The following is a 14,537-nucleotide window of genomic DNA, read 5'->3' on the forward strand; positions in this document are numbered from 1 at the left end:
GTGCAGTACCTTTTGTTTTGCAATTTGCAAATGGAATAATTTTTTAAATCCTCCATATCCTGGGATTGATCCTCTTTTCTCCTAATGAGATATGCTGTCGTTACCACGGTACAGACATATCAAATATGTAAGTTAATATACTTCTATTCACTGTTTGAAGTTGAAAAGATTTGGGGGGGCACTCACTCAAATTCAAGTTTGTGGTCAGCCCCAGAGGCACCGACAGGCTGCCAGTGTTCAGCAAGCCCGGGGTGCAGACCTCTAACCTGCCTCTCCCCACCCAGGAATGGGGAGGGGACACCAGTGAGCAGGAGCTTCCTGGTGACCCTTCCTCTAGCTTGGCTTGACTTGCAAAGAGCTGGGGGTGCCTCATTCACAGCCCCCCGCAGCTCTCAACAAGGCCAATGGCCTCAGCTCTTCAGATTCCCTGGAGCGTCCCCCTCCCCACGCATGGCCAGCACCAGCTCAGTCACAGCTAGCCCTCTCCTCCTGAGTCAGTTGCCTGCTCCACCTCGCGGCTGGGCACTCCCGCCCCCAGGGTGTCACGGTGGGGCTGCAGAGCTCTGCTCATCTGCCTGTGGTGGCCGGGGCAGAGGTCTCCCCCATCCTTCCAGAGGGAGCTTCCTCCTGAGCTGAGCTTCTGGAGAAGAGCTTGCTTGGGAAACCCCTGGAAATGGTCCGGGTTTCCCAATGAGAAAGCAGGATAGCCTTCCCCAGCCAGAGGCCCTTCAAATGGACTGCAAATCCCATCATTCCTAGCCAACATGCTGGAAGTTGCAGCCCAACCCATCCAGAGGGTACCGGGTTGGGGAAGGCTGCCATAAATGTCTTCCACTTGCTCTTACACAGGCCAGCCTGGAGGTCAGAAGGGCATTTGCTCCCCCTGAAAACTGTGCTAATCACAACTCCTTAAAAGTGGGGGGACATGTGCTAGACGTCTCTCTACGAGGTAAGAAGCGTGCATTTTTATAAAATCAAAACATTTATTTAAAGGTATGCTGCTAGCAAGAACGCCAGCCTGCGTTCATGTGGAAAGGGGTGCTCTTCCACCTTGCCCAGCCCTGCCTTCTGGCTTCGGTCACGTGTCCATCTCTTCTTCCCATTTGGACCCATCAGGAAGCCTCATGCTTTGCCACATGAAATCAAGGAACATGGAGGCCTGCAGTAACCGGCCCAGCCTCTGGAAGTGTCGTTCTGCAAAGAGAAAAACCCAGGAACGAGAGTCCCACAGGCAAGGGAGGCATGCCTTGTTATTTATTTAGAAACACAGAAATGGAGCACGTCAGGAGGAGCCTCCAGGGCATCCAGTCTGACCCCCGGCTCCAGTAGTTCCCCTCTACTCCTCACTAGTCAGACCTCACCTAGAATATGTGTCCAGTTCTGGGCACCAAGATTTAAGAAAGATGCAGAAAAAATAGAAGAGTCCAGAGGAGGGCAACAAAAATGATCCAGGGTTTGGAAACACTGCCCTGTGAGGAGAGACTGAGGGAACTGGGCATGTTCAGCCTTGAGAAGAGAAGACGGAGGGGGGACATGAGATCCCTCTGTAAGTACCTCAAAGGCTGTCACAAAGAGGAAGGTCAAGATCTCTTCTTGCTGATGCCACAGTGCAGGACACAGAATAATCAAGTCAAGTTGCGGCAACCCAGATTCAGGCTGGACATCAGGAAAAGCTGCCTCACTGTCAGAGCAATTCGGCAGTGGAACCGGCTGCCCAGAGAGGTGGTGGCTCTCCCATACTGGAGGCATTCAAAAAGAGGCTGGATGGCCATCTGAGTGGGATGGTATAAATTGGTGTCCTGCCACAGCAGGGGGTTGGACCCAATGACCTTCATGGCTCCTTCCAGCTCTACTATTCTATGATTCTGTAATTCCCTAAAGCAAGTAGGTTAAAAACCACAGCTGCAGTAAAGGGGGAGAAAACAGATGAAGAGGTGTGCATGGAGTAATGGGGAGAACCTTTAGTTTCCAAAGGCAAGAGAGTAAGTGACTGCCATTCCCTAATGATTACAATGCAGGGGGAAGTTTCAGATCTTCCATGGACCTGAGTTTTGCAATTACTCTTCCTGCCCATGTCTGGGGATTCGCCTTCCTCTGGCACAGCAAGAAAAAGGCCCTGACCTGCTGCCAGGGGAAAGGATTCCCCTTCCTTCAAACGAGTCTGCCCTCAGTGGAGGCAGGAGGCCCTGGCCTGAGCAGCCAAGTGGTAAAAAGGGGTCCACTGAAAGCCCTTAGATCTTCACCTTCAAGGAGAGGGTGCTGCAGCATCGGCCTATTTCTGTCTCATGGTGGCTGTACATGCCCACACCGGAGCCCTCAGCTGCGAAGCTCTGTGGAGCGCCCCGGATCCATCCCTCTCAAGCTTTTATTGGGGAGGGAGGGAAGGAAGAACCATGAATCCTGCCCGGAGTTCCTTGCAAGAAAGATGGAGTATAAAAAACACAAAATGAGCAGGATGAGGCTGGGGAACCCTGTGAAGGTTGCAGAAAAGGTCACCTACCTGTGTAAGGCAGGAGGGACTCCACAGCTGCTTTGATGCCCTCGTACTCCAAGAGCGACTCGGGGGTTTCATGCCTGAGGAGGGTCCCAATAACTGCCTGAGCCTCATGGCAGTTCCGTGAGTTTGTGTTCCAAGTCACAGAAAACCTCAGCAAGGCCTCTAGAGGAGAAGACACACTAGGAGTGAACGAGTGCAAGTTACAGGCCAGTGCTCAACTCTCTGTGCGCTTATGGTCACCCAGGAAGGCCTGACAGATTTGGGCACACAGCTTGCCTGTGTCATCCGAGGAAAGGAAAAGGGAAACCACTGGGCTGCCCCGGATAAGGCGGCACGGTTAGACAGGGTGCACTGGTAACCCTTAGGGCAGCTGTGTCAGCCTGCCAGCCCCCCCCAGCCCCCCACAAAAAGCCTGGTGGCCCTTGAACCCCTCAGCTGGCATTCAGGATCACATTATTCCTGGAAGTGCTAAACAACCCAAACCACCCCTTAAACCTTTCATGCTAGTCTTCTCCCACCTGCCAAATTTAGCCCCAAATCACTGTGAACACTCTCCATCTTTCGAGGTTAACTCTGCCCTCAGCTGAATGACTGAGAAGGCTTTCAAAATGCACCTAACAGGCCAGGAAGTCAAAGCAACCCTGCAAAATGCCATTCAATATTTCAGTTACTGTTCAAGTTTCTAGATAAATCAGAACTGTTTGAATCCATGTCTTTTGAGGAAGAAACATACAGTATGAAAACACACAACAGTTTGTCCAAAAGAGTTGTTTCTTACTTGTTTGCCAATTGTTTTAGGGATCAACAGGATCCAGACGTTTACAAAACCCCAGTATAACCCTGAACTTTGAAAATATTTTTTTTCAATTAGACCCTTTCTTGTGAGCCAGCAAACCTGGGATGCTTTTCATCACAGATAAAAGCAGCCAAAAGGTTGTTAGTACTGGGCCCCAAAACCCAGAAATGTAAGCGATCTAGTTGGTCTATGACATTTCTATGGAAAGCTCCAGATGTAGACAAGAAAAGTACAGGCCATGGACGCCATCTCCAAACATCTCCACAGCACTGGCTAGCCTTTTCGGAAGACAGAATGCTGGGCCAAGATGCAACATTACTCCTCTTGGCAATCAGAACAAGTCTTTTTCATACGGATGGATAATGGCAGCTTGCCATGATCCCATCCTAATGCCCATGTGGGGAAGAAACACTCTAAACCCTTAAACAAACCACAGTTCCAGCATCACAAGTGAAACAGGAAAGCTTTGGGCAACACCAGGAAGAATTAGGAAGAATCCGCACAGAAGCAACGTGAGCAGAGGGTTGATGGCATGAACTCTCCGCTCGGGCTCTTTCCAGCTCAGTTATTCCATCGTGTGTTGCACTCACACACTGCCTTTTTGTCAAGGCGCCCGGTGCAGTTTGCATCGTATTTGAGCTACTGGAACGAACAAGGATTACAACCCGCAGGGCAGCATTCTCCTGGGAACAGGGCTTCCAAATGTCTCACATCATAATCGTCCATAATCCCCCCAAAGCTGGGCTGAGAGGTGCCCCCAGTGGCCCGCACCCCTCCCCACAGGCAGGGAAGTGATCCGCATGATGGGAGCAGGATGGGGTTGGAAGCCACTGCTCTCATCTGCCTTTTGCCCAAATGGGCAGCTCCCCTGCTGCTGTTTTCCACTGCAACGTGTGCCCCTGGTATCATATCTAGTTTGGGCCCCTGATGCAACCCCTGGCACACTTTTAGAGGCTATCTGCTCAAGATGCCAGCTAACCCTTCTGGTCCTTCCTCAGCTTCTTAATGCTCTTTTCCAAGTCCTCTTTTCCACCGGTCTCCTTAAGAATGCCTAAGAGAGATACAAAACAGCCAGTCAATGTGAAGTTCATGGAGGAAACATGAAGGGGAGTCAAAGATGCTGGAGTCTTGGGGAAACGTGCTGCAAGGGCAGGGCTGGCCAAAGGCAGCGGAGCTCCTGCACGCTCCCGAAGGAGCAAGCCTAGCTGAACACGGAGCCGTTACCGCTGCATGAGCATTCTGCAATTGGTCAAGCAGGCCTTCCGCTCCCTCACATGCTTACATCTTTCTCTCCAAAAGCAGGAAATACTGCTAAGAGGTGCTCACCACTGAGCTGGGTGGGGGAATTCTGAAGCATCGTGTGCTCAAGTCAACTTGCAAAAATGCCATTTTTCTACCCAACCAAATTAAATCAGGCACATTCAGCGAATGGTTAATTGTGACAGAGGGTACAATTCTAGGCACACAATCACTTTCTTTTAAAAAATTATATATCATTTTTCAGAAAAGTTTTCAGGGTGGTTTAGAAAAACAAGATAATGCAAAATAAAATAATGGCATTTCCAAAAATCCAACATTAAAGACCTGGGAGGATAAAACAGCTTTGCCTAGCACCAAAAGGATACTTGGCGCTCGCTTTGAATTTATTCATGTGTAATAATTGTTGCAGGGTAAAGTTGCAAGCCACAGAGCAGGACGGGACGGATTTCTTCAAGACTCAGCGAAGACTAAAGGGAATCTCCTTTCTCAGCAAGATCTTACCCTTCACAACGGTCAGCACCGTGTGAGGCCGGTCTAAGGAAATGGCTGAGGCCAGTGCTTCCAGATAGCGCTTCTCGTGCAGCAAGTTGGACAGCTCCTGCTCTCTGAAAACACAAACTGAGCATCAACAGATGGCACTGGCATTCAACAGGAGTTTCTGGTTCTTGGGACTGCAGAACAGGCCACCATGAAACCAGCAAATGTAGTCACTTGCTGCAGAGCATCGGCGAAGAGCTCCCGGCTGATGCAATGCCCAAGGCCCAGTCACAGGTGGGCAAAACAGTGGAAGGAGCTATGCAGCAAGAAACTCACCCACAACACTGACAGCACTCCCACTTACTGGTGGCTACTATGCCTGGCCAACTGATTGCCCGGCTGACTTAATGAGGGGGGACGCCTCCTAAGGAGTTGTAAGGACGTCTCCAATCTTCGCACACAGACATAGGAATGTATGTTTAACAAATGAAATATATAGGATGGATGCCTCTTCCAAGACCAAGTAAATCTAAAAAGGTTGTTGCTTCAGACCTATTTTACCCATATGAAAACTGATCTAACTTTAATTTAATCTCGTATCATAGATGGACTAAAGTTTCTGTAACCAGCTGATCCAAATATATTAAATACGTGTTGTGCCAATCCCGCCTTTCTTTCAAGGAGCACATGAAGGTGCAAGGGGCCGCCTCCCCGCCCCATGTGGGAGACAGGTGAGGGGACCAGTGTGGCCTCATGATCAGCGGACTGGCCTGAAGAGACTCTGCCGCAAGGTTCACCGGGCGGCTTTGGTCCGGCCACTGGCTCTTGGTCTCACAAGGCTCACTGCCCAGGGCTGTGGTGATGACGACACGGCAGAGGGACCAGCCAGCCACCGTGGGCACCTTGCAGAAGGCGGCAGCGTATCGCTAGAAACGAGGAGGCTTGGCTGAGCAGCTGCCCGCACCGAGCCTCACGCTTGTGTTAGGAGCTGAGCCCTGGCCTCAAGCCCAGCCTTCCACAAGTGGGTACCCTGCAGCTGTGCTCAACTGCAACCCCCATCAGCCCCAGCCAGCATCCCGCACCAAGGGCACTCACTGCACCGGCTCTCCTGTTCGTGCACGGAGGCCACTCACCTCAGGAGCTGCTCCTCCTGCTTTGCTTGCTGCTCTTCCAGCTCGGTTCTGGTGACGTCCTGTTAACGTACAAGAACACAGAGGCACAAAGGGAAGGGCGGCCGCATGGCAGGGCTGCAGCTGTGCAACAGGACCACGCCAGGCCTGTCTAGGACCCAGCTTGTTCCTGTGGAGCCAATCAGCAGCCAGGCCCAGGACACCATGTCGTGCCTCTGGTGCCACCCACCCCTCCCGACAGCTACTGATGTGCACTTATATTGCTCTGTGCAAATCCACCATCCGTTTGGCACCCCATCTTGCAGCTCATGCTGAGTGAAGAATCATTATTTGACCAAACACCACGTCTACAAGAAAAGCTTCCCCATGTGTGTGTGCGAAGCGAACTGCAGCGCCCCACGACACACCGCATTGCCCACAGCATCCCTTCAGACACGCCCAGCATTCTGCTCCCAGCTGGCAAGGGAGTAGGGCAGATATGAAGGAGAAGAGCAGGCAGCGAGGGCCATGAGCACAAGGCCTGTCGCGGGATCTAACGTCCAAAGGAAGCCTGTGGGAAACCAGCAGGTCAGTTTCATAGCAGAAGGAGAAAGCCAGCGAAGTGGAGACCCCGGGTGCCTCTTTCTGCAGTGCAGCTACGGATGCAGAGCCCCTGGCAGTAGAAGCTGGAGGCTGCGGACACTGCCGAGACTCTGCCGGGGCTTGGCCTTCCCACTCCCACTGCCGAGCAGCAAAAGGTGCCTCTGTGCGTCACGATGCGCTCTGAGCGTGGCTGGCTTGCGCCAAGGCCCTTCCTCTGCACGAGAAGCATCTGGGCAGAAACTGGGCGACGGCACAGCCACCGTGAAATCTAGTCTCACCGCCAGCATGAACCTAGGTCAGGCCTCAAAAGCCCCTCAGCCTGCAGGAACGAGCAGAGCACCCTGTGCATAGGAAATGTGCAGAGAATACCCTAACCCTAACCCTACCTGACTACGAGGAAGGTCACCTTCCAGGTAAGAATGCTCAGAGGGATTCTGCAGAGTGGTTTCAAAGTGGTGACCTCAGGACTGCTCTCGGACCGCCCTGCCCTGGTCGCGCTCTGCAGGAACTGTCTGACTCGCAGGAAAGGAGGGGCGGGCGCCGGGTGCCTAGGCGAGCGCTGTGCCTGACGCGGTTGCTTGCCTCTTGAGCGCGGCCGATCTCGGATCTTCCTCCAAACCCTCCAGAAGGAAACGGAGGATGTCCGCAACATCCCACTGTGTCCTGTGACCGAACTCCTTCCAGGTCAGCGTGTCTGGCTTAAATGCTGATGACCTTCACGACGCAGCTCGCGTGGCAGGCGGGTGGGCTCTGCAGAGTTGCTCCCTCCGACTTAGTGGTGGAGCCACGCTCCACCCAGCAGAGGCTTGGCCTCAGGGAAGTCAGCTTGAGCCAAGCTAGCAATCCCCCAGCGGGAACGCGAGGCTCTGCCGGCCCAGAGTCAGGACCAGCGTGAAGCAATCATGAGTCCCTCCGCGCCCAGAAGCTGGACTGTGCGCAGTGTCTTCCCGACCGAGGAACGCAGAGAGGGCAGCCCAGGGAGCCACGGCCAGCATGCAAGGCAGGCAAGCCTGCGATCCCGACAGCGGGGCGCAAAGGGCTGCATCAACGGGAAAGCACCTGGGCTGCAGGGCCACTTTCCCCGGCACAATTCCAGCTCTGCCATGGTCCTTCCCAAAGTGGCTGGGGACTCGACTCATCTGTCAGGTGACAAGCGAGGGGCGCACAGAGGGCCCCTGCCCAGGGAGGCCCCAAGGCTGAACCCCCGGTTCAAGCATGTGGCATCAGGCCGGGGAAGCGACTGCCTCTGCTGCAGACCCTGACCAGCAGGGGCAGTGCTGCTCCGGTGGACACGGCGCAAAGCCACTGCTTCTGGATTCTGGTTCTGTGGCACGGCCTCTAAATTACTGGGGAGGAGGTCCCCGAGGGCGTGCAGGAGAGCCCCTCGAGCACCCCCGGCCCGAAAAAGGCCACGTGGGAACATGCCCCGCACCTACTCTGATGACATGGCCGTCAAAGGGGGCCTGAGATGGTACAAGTGACCCACTGACGGACTTTGCTTGCTGAAGAAATGGACAAGTAAGAGCGACTGGCTTTGCTCAGAAATGGCACCCTTTTATTAGATTAGAATTGTTACCGCGACAAAGGAACGCCAAGCCCATTTGTGTCCTCAGAAAGGGCACTGCGCTGCTGTTAAGCACGCTAGGACTTTGCAATGATAAAAAGAATGAAGAGGATAAAAATGAAAAAGAAGAAGACGACACAAGCACCCCAGGCTATCAATGTGACCTTTAGGAGAGGGAATTGTGAGTCCTGTACCTTCCACAGCATGACACGGGAATCGCTGGCGCCCGTCACCAGCATGTTGTCTTTCTTGTTGGCGTGCAAGCCCCACACTTTGTCACAGTGGCCGTCTAAAGTCTTCACACATTCACAGTTCTTCATCGTCCAGAGTTTCAGGAGACCATCAGAGTCACTGTGGGGGAAGGCCAACAAGAGGCAAGGTAAGAATGACCTGGGATTTAATTCACTGGATTCATAACTAGAACACATACATGGCTGATGCCCAGATGGGCTACAACAGACTTCCCCAGCCTGGGGCCCCCCAGCAGCGCAACCGAAGTTGTAGTCCGACACATCTGGAGTTCATCAGCGTGGGGAATGCTGGCAAGCACAAGGAGACCGCAAGAAAGATGCTGCATGGCAGCCTCCTGGAGCCGGGATGACACACCGCCTCGGGCAGCAGAGTGCAAACACTCCAACCGAGAACAGACCTCTGCCAGGAGCCAAGCAGCTTGCCTCGTTGGCAGTAAAACCTGACCACATTACACAGAAAACGGATTTGCTCTGTACATGTCTAAGAAGTGCTACTTGCTTTCCATCATTATGGTCAGGGCAGGCGGTTGGGCGGGCGGTGCAGTAGGCAGAAATAATCCACCCTTGTGCCTTACAGAAGACCAAGTGAGTGTAAACCGCTGTTTCAAGTTACGTAAGGTGTTAAGAAAGACTCCACCTATTTCGACTAGCGAATAACACTTTTCTCAACAGGAGATAAATGTCTAGGCCGCCCACCAAGGAAATGCCACTCCAAAATGTACCATACTCTGGGGTGCTGGCCTCAGGCCTGCAGGCCAAGCCCTTAGATGGCTCCCCCGCTCGAAGGAGAAGCCCTGCTGGATCAGACGCGGGCACCTCTCCGCATTCTGCTCACCCGGCAGCCCATGCATCGCCTGAGACGCCTGCAGCCAGGGCAGGACCACGAGGGGGGCCGCCACCCGTGTTTCCCAGCAGCTGGGGCACCAAGGCACACCAAGGCCTCGGCGGGGCAGGCAGCACACGGCCCCGAGGGCTGATGGCCATGGGGGGCCTTACATGGGCCCCCCTGCTCCCCGGCAGTGGCCCTTGGGCAGCTCTCTGGCCTCTGTGCTGCTTTTCCTCAAATCCCTCTGCCAAAATTATGGCCAGGAAGAGACGTCACTGGGAGACGTACGCCATCCGAAGACGGTGGTTGGCGGGTTAGAAAAGCTTTAAATAAAATTGAGTAAGTAAATAAACTGCTTTAAGCGAATTCGGCCCTCAGGCTCAAAATCACTCTGCACCTCTGACATACCTGCTAAGCACCTGTCCTCCTTGGCTCACGAAGATAACCTTCAACACAGAGGAATCATGACCTTCAAAAGTCTAGGAAAGGAAGCAAGAGGCGGAGCCAGCATAAACGGGCGGAAAGGATGTGTGGCTAACTGCAAAAGTGAGCTTTCCTGTGATCATGTGTAACCGGGTTCACAAAGACGCTTTGCAGCCACCTCTGGGCCTTCCACGGTGTCTGAACTTGGACAATGCAGCCGGTCCGGGCAAAGCCCTAGGCCCCGCAGAACGGCTTGGCAGGAGCAGCAGAAAGGCAGCGGCACTGGAGGAGGCCCACTCCCGGCATGGTAACAAGGAGCTGCACAGGCGGGGTGGCCGTCAGCAGGCAGTGGAGCCCAAGGCACTTAGGTGCTCATGGTGGCATATAAAGTCCTGAACAGTTTAGGGCCTGGTTATCTAAGGGAACGTCACCTTCCACATGAGCCCGTGTGGACCTTAAGCTCATCTCAGCAGTCCTTCTCTGAGAGACCTCCTTAAATGAGGTTAGGAGTGCTGTTGGGGGAGGAGGGGGCTTCTCTGTTCCAGCGCTCCAATTATGGCACGTACTCCCCAGACAGATGTGCCTGGTGCCAACACTTGACTCATTTCAGCGCCAGGCCAAAACCTTTTTATTTACTCTGTTTTTAAACTGTTAATTGGTATTTTGATTGTTTTAGTATCAAGTACTGGCACTAAGGAGTTTTTGACCATCATGAGATTTTTAATGAATGGAAAATTTTTAAATAAATACATACAGACACACATACTCATTTTGCATCCATGTCCCTTCTTTTATTTTCTATGTTTTTTTAGGCAATGGATGCAACCAAGGAAAGGGGCAGAGCACACTGCAGGGCTAGCGGGGCTTAGAGAGGACTCGTCATGACCCAGCACCCTGGGGTGATGAAGACATCAAGCTCCCCGGGGTCCCCGCCTTGGAAATAATGGTTGGCAGGAAAACAAAGAGCAAACTGAAGAAGAGTTCTACCCACAAGCAACGCTGAGAAGCATGTCCAGTAAATGCTATTTCTTCCCACTTTGGCTCTGCCTTTCATGTTAGAGAAGTTAACTCTTTGCTGCCTGCTTCACTTCTTCCATCAACTAAGAGTTGTCACCTATTAGACTCACAATTGATTTTCAATCCCCGTTCACACTGCTCAACTTTTCTCTCACTATTTATGTATCCTGGAGATGTTTCTCAAGCCATTCTAAGCAGTTTTTTAAAACATGCATCTTCCTTCTAATTCTCAGATAAATATATGGCTACGTATCTAGGGGATTCCCAGTCAACCACCTTGTTTTGGGCAGGACACATTTTGCTTCCAAACCGACAGCCACTTAACCACCTAAGTTCACTATAAGAGGATACTGCCAGTATCTCAAAATACAGAAAAACCACCCTTCCTATACTTATAGTTTAAAATGATGTAATCCTGCAGACTTATAGAAGAGTCTAACTTTTTTAAAAAAGCACAATAAACCACATAGCAGTCGGGACATCTGGGAAACACAGACAATTCCTGTGGACAGATCCGGATAAAAGCTCAAAAACAGAAGATGAGGAGCTGGTGTTTCTGGCTGGCATGCTATTTTTGCTCTGCACACCTCCCAGTGCTCTTAGAGGCCACCCCTGAATTTTCTAACCCGGAATACATTTGCCAAGCTTTACCTCTCCAACAGTGCCGAGGCACAACCAAAGCATTCACTAACCGAACTACGGGGCAGAAAGCACAAACGTGATTTCTGGCCAACGAGGAGGAAACACTGGGCATTACCATCACTTCAAAGGTTACCTTCAGGCAGCTGAAATCCTGCAGGTCCCATATTTTCACAGTACCATCTGCTGAAGACGTGGCGAGGACCTGGTCCACAGGTGAGAACTGCACACACCAAATTCCTCGTCTGTGTCCCTGGAAAACTCCCAGCAGCACACAACCATTGGAGGTCCACAGCTTGGCTGTCCTGTCCTGGGACCCGGTTGCGATCAGCTTGTCATTCGGAGAAACGGCTACGCTGTTAATATCCTAAACAAAGATAGGCAAGAAGGGTCACGTGCCTTCATTTTCTTGTATGCCACCGCAGAGGAAAGCAGCGAAAGAAATCGTCGGTCTACTCCAGGCTCTCCAAACTGGTCTGCTTCAGAGGTTTTGGCCCTCAGTCCACCAATGGTCAGGGACTCTGGAACTGTTGTCCCAAACAACTGGAGGGCCTCTGTCAGGGAGGGCTGTTTTACATTTTGTAATACAGGGATAAAGACCTCTTATGACTGCTTAAAGCCACCGGTTTGCACCGAGGAAACCTCTGTCGTTGTCTGATGAACTATATAGTGCACACCGTGGCTATACCAGTTTTAAGGCTAACCATGGTGAACGCTGCGTGTCAATTCTAGCAGGGTACTCTTTTCATCATAAACATTTTACCTGAAAATATTTTAAAAATTACGAAAGATTTAAACTTTCTCCCGTGACCTGAACGTGCAAACTGTGGTTCAAAGCTCTCCATAGCAGGGGTTTAACATGGCTGCAGAAGGGAGGTGAAGGGGTGAGTCTCTGCCATGCACTTGACCCCCTAAGCATCACCACCAGTTTGGAAATGACACATCTGCTCCACAACCAGCAATCCCTGCTGCCTATTACTATCTAACTGATGTGGCTGCAAAAAGGGCAAATGCTCCCTTTGGCTGCATTACTAGAAGGATCACATCCCAAGCAAGTGAAGTCCTAATTCCCTTCACTCAGGACTAACCAGGCCTCATCGGGAGTCCTGTGAACAGTTCTGGGCACCACAGTTGAAGAAAGATGCAGACAAGCTGGAAAGGGTTCAGAGGAGGGCAACGAGGATGATCTGGGGACGGGAAACAAAGCCTATGAGGAGAGATGGAAAGAAGTGGGCCTGTTTAGCCTCGAGAAGAGAAGACTGAGCGGGGATACGATAGCACTCCACAAGCACCTGAAAGGCTGTCACAAAGGGGAAGGACAGGATCTCTTTTCAATCATCCCAGAGTGCAGGATATGGAATAACAGGCTCAACTTGCAGGAAGCCAAATTCCAGTTAGATATCAGGAAGAACTTCCTGACTGTTAGAGCTGTACAACAATGGAACTCATGACCATGGGGGGGGCGCTCTTCCATGCTTGTTGTTAGTGGCAAAGTCGTGTCCGACCCATCACGACCCCATGGACAACATTCCTCCAGGCCTTCCTGTCCTCCACCACCCCCCAGAGTCCACTCAAGCTCACTCCGACTGCTTCAGTGACTCCATCCAGCCGCCTCATTCTCTGCCGTCCCCTTCTCCTTTTGCCTTCCATTGTTCCCAGCATCAGGCTCTTCTCCAGGAAGTCCTTCCTTCTCATTAGGTGGCCAAAGTATTTGAGCTTCATCTTCAGGATCTGGCCTTCTAAAGAGCAGTCAGGGTGATCTCCTCTAGGACTGACCGGTTTGATCGCCTTGCGGTCCAAGGGACTTGCAGAAGTCTCCTCCAGCACCACAATTCAAAGGCCTCAATCCTTTTGCGCTCAGCCTTCCTTATGGTCCAGCTTTCACAGCCATACATTGCAACTGAGAAAACTATAGCCTTGACTATATGCACTTTTGTTGGCAGGATGATGTCTCTGCTTTTTAGTATGCTGTCTAGATTTGCCATAGCTTTCCTCCCAAGGAGCAAGCATCTTTTAATTTCTTGGCTGCAGTCCCCGTCTGAGGTGATCTTGGAGCCCAGGAAAATAAAATCTGTCACTACCTCCATTTCTTCCCCATCTATTTGCCAGGAAGTGAGAGGACCAGATGCCATGATCTTAGTTTTCTTAATGTTGAGTTTCAAGTCAACTTTTGTGCTCTCCTCCTTCACTTGCATCAAGAGGCTCTTTAGTTCCTCCTCACTTTCTGCCATGAGAGTGGTATCATCTGCATATCTGAGGTTGTTGATATTTCTCCCAGCAATCTTAATTCCAACTGGTGATTCATCTAGGCCCACTTTTCTCATGATGTGCTCTGCATATAAGTTAAATAGGCAGGCCGACAGTATACAGCCTTGCCAAACTCCTTTCTCAATTTTGAACCAATCAATGGTTCCATGTCCAGTTCTCACTGTTGCTTCTTGACTCGCATATAGCTTTCTCAAGAGACAAATAAGATGGTCAGGTACTCCCATCTCTTTAAGACCTTGCCACAGTTTGTTGTGATCCACACAATCAAAGGCTTTAGCATAGTCAATGAAGCAGAAGTAGATGTTTTTCTGGAACTCCCTAACTTTCTCCATGACCCAGTGTATGTTGGCAATGTGATCTCTAGTTCCTCTGCCTCTTCGAAATCCTGCCTGAACTTCTGGTAGTTCTCGGTCCACATACTGCTGGAGCCTGGCTTGTAGGATTTTGAGCATAACTTTGCTAGCATGTGAAATGAATGCAATGGTGCAGTAGTTGGAACACTCTTTGGCATTGCCCTTCTTTTGGATGGGAATGTAAACTGACATTTTCCAATCCTGTGGCCACTGTTGAGTTTTCCAAATTTGCTGGCATATTGAGTATAGCACTTTTACTGCATCATCTTTCAAGATTTTGAATAGCTCAGCTGGAATACTGTCACCTCCACTAGCTTTGTTGTTGCTCAGACTTCCTAAGGCCCATTTGACTTCACATTCCAGGACGTCTGGCTCGAGGTCAGTGACCACCCCATCGTGGTTATCAGGGATGTTAAGCTCTTTCTTGTATAGTTCCTGTGTAATCTTGCCATCT

At 51.4% G+C, this 14,537-nt stretch overlaps 1 protein-coding gene across 1 annotated transcript in view; it reads right to left on the minus strand.

Annotated features, from left to right (window-relative positions):
- Positions 1–963: 963 nt before the first annotated feature.
- The window catches only part of TBL3 (transducin beta like 3), a 28,680-nt gene continuing 15,106 nt past the window's right edge, over positions 964–14,537 (minus strand). The window contains exons 16-23 of the mRNA XM_044452522.1: positions 11,599–11,829; positions 9,792–9,862; positions 8,501–8,657; positions 6,164–6,222; positions 5,055–5,158; positions 4,273–4,344; positions 2,501–2,659; positions 964–1,194 (exon numbers count right to left, since the gene is read on the minus strand). Coding sequence (XP_044308457.1) covers positions 1,079–1,194; positions 2,501–2,659; positions 4,273–4,344; positions 5,055–5,158; positions 6,164–6,222; positions 8,501–8,657; positions 9,792–9,862; positions 11,599–11,829 — 969 coding nt within the window. The 3' untranslated portion in view covers positions 964–1,078. The remainder of the gene's footprint in view (positions 1,195–2,500; positions 2,660–4,272; positions 4,345–5,054; positions 5,159–6,163; positions 6,223–8,500; positions 8,658–9,791; positions 9,863–11,598; positions 11,830–14,537) is intronic.

Source organism: Varanus komodoensis, unplaced genomic scaffold (assembly GCF_004798865.1).
Source record: "Varanus komodoensis strain SLA01 unplaced genomic scaffold, ASM479886v1 scaffold73, whole genome shotgun sequence".
In the NCBI taxonomy this organism is placed as follows: Eukaryota; Metazoa; Chordata; class Lepidosauria; order Squamata; family Varanidae; genus Varanus; species Varanus komodoensis.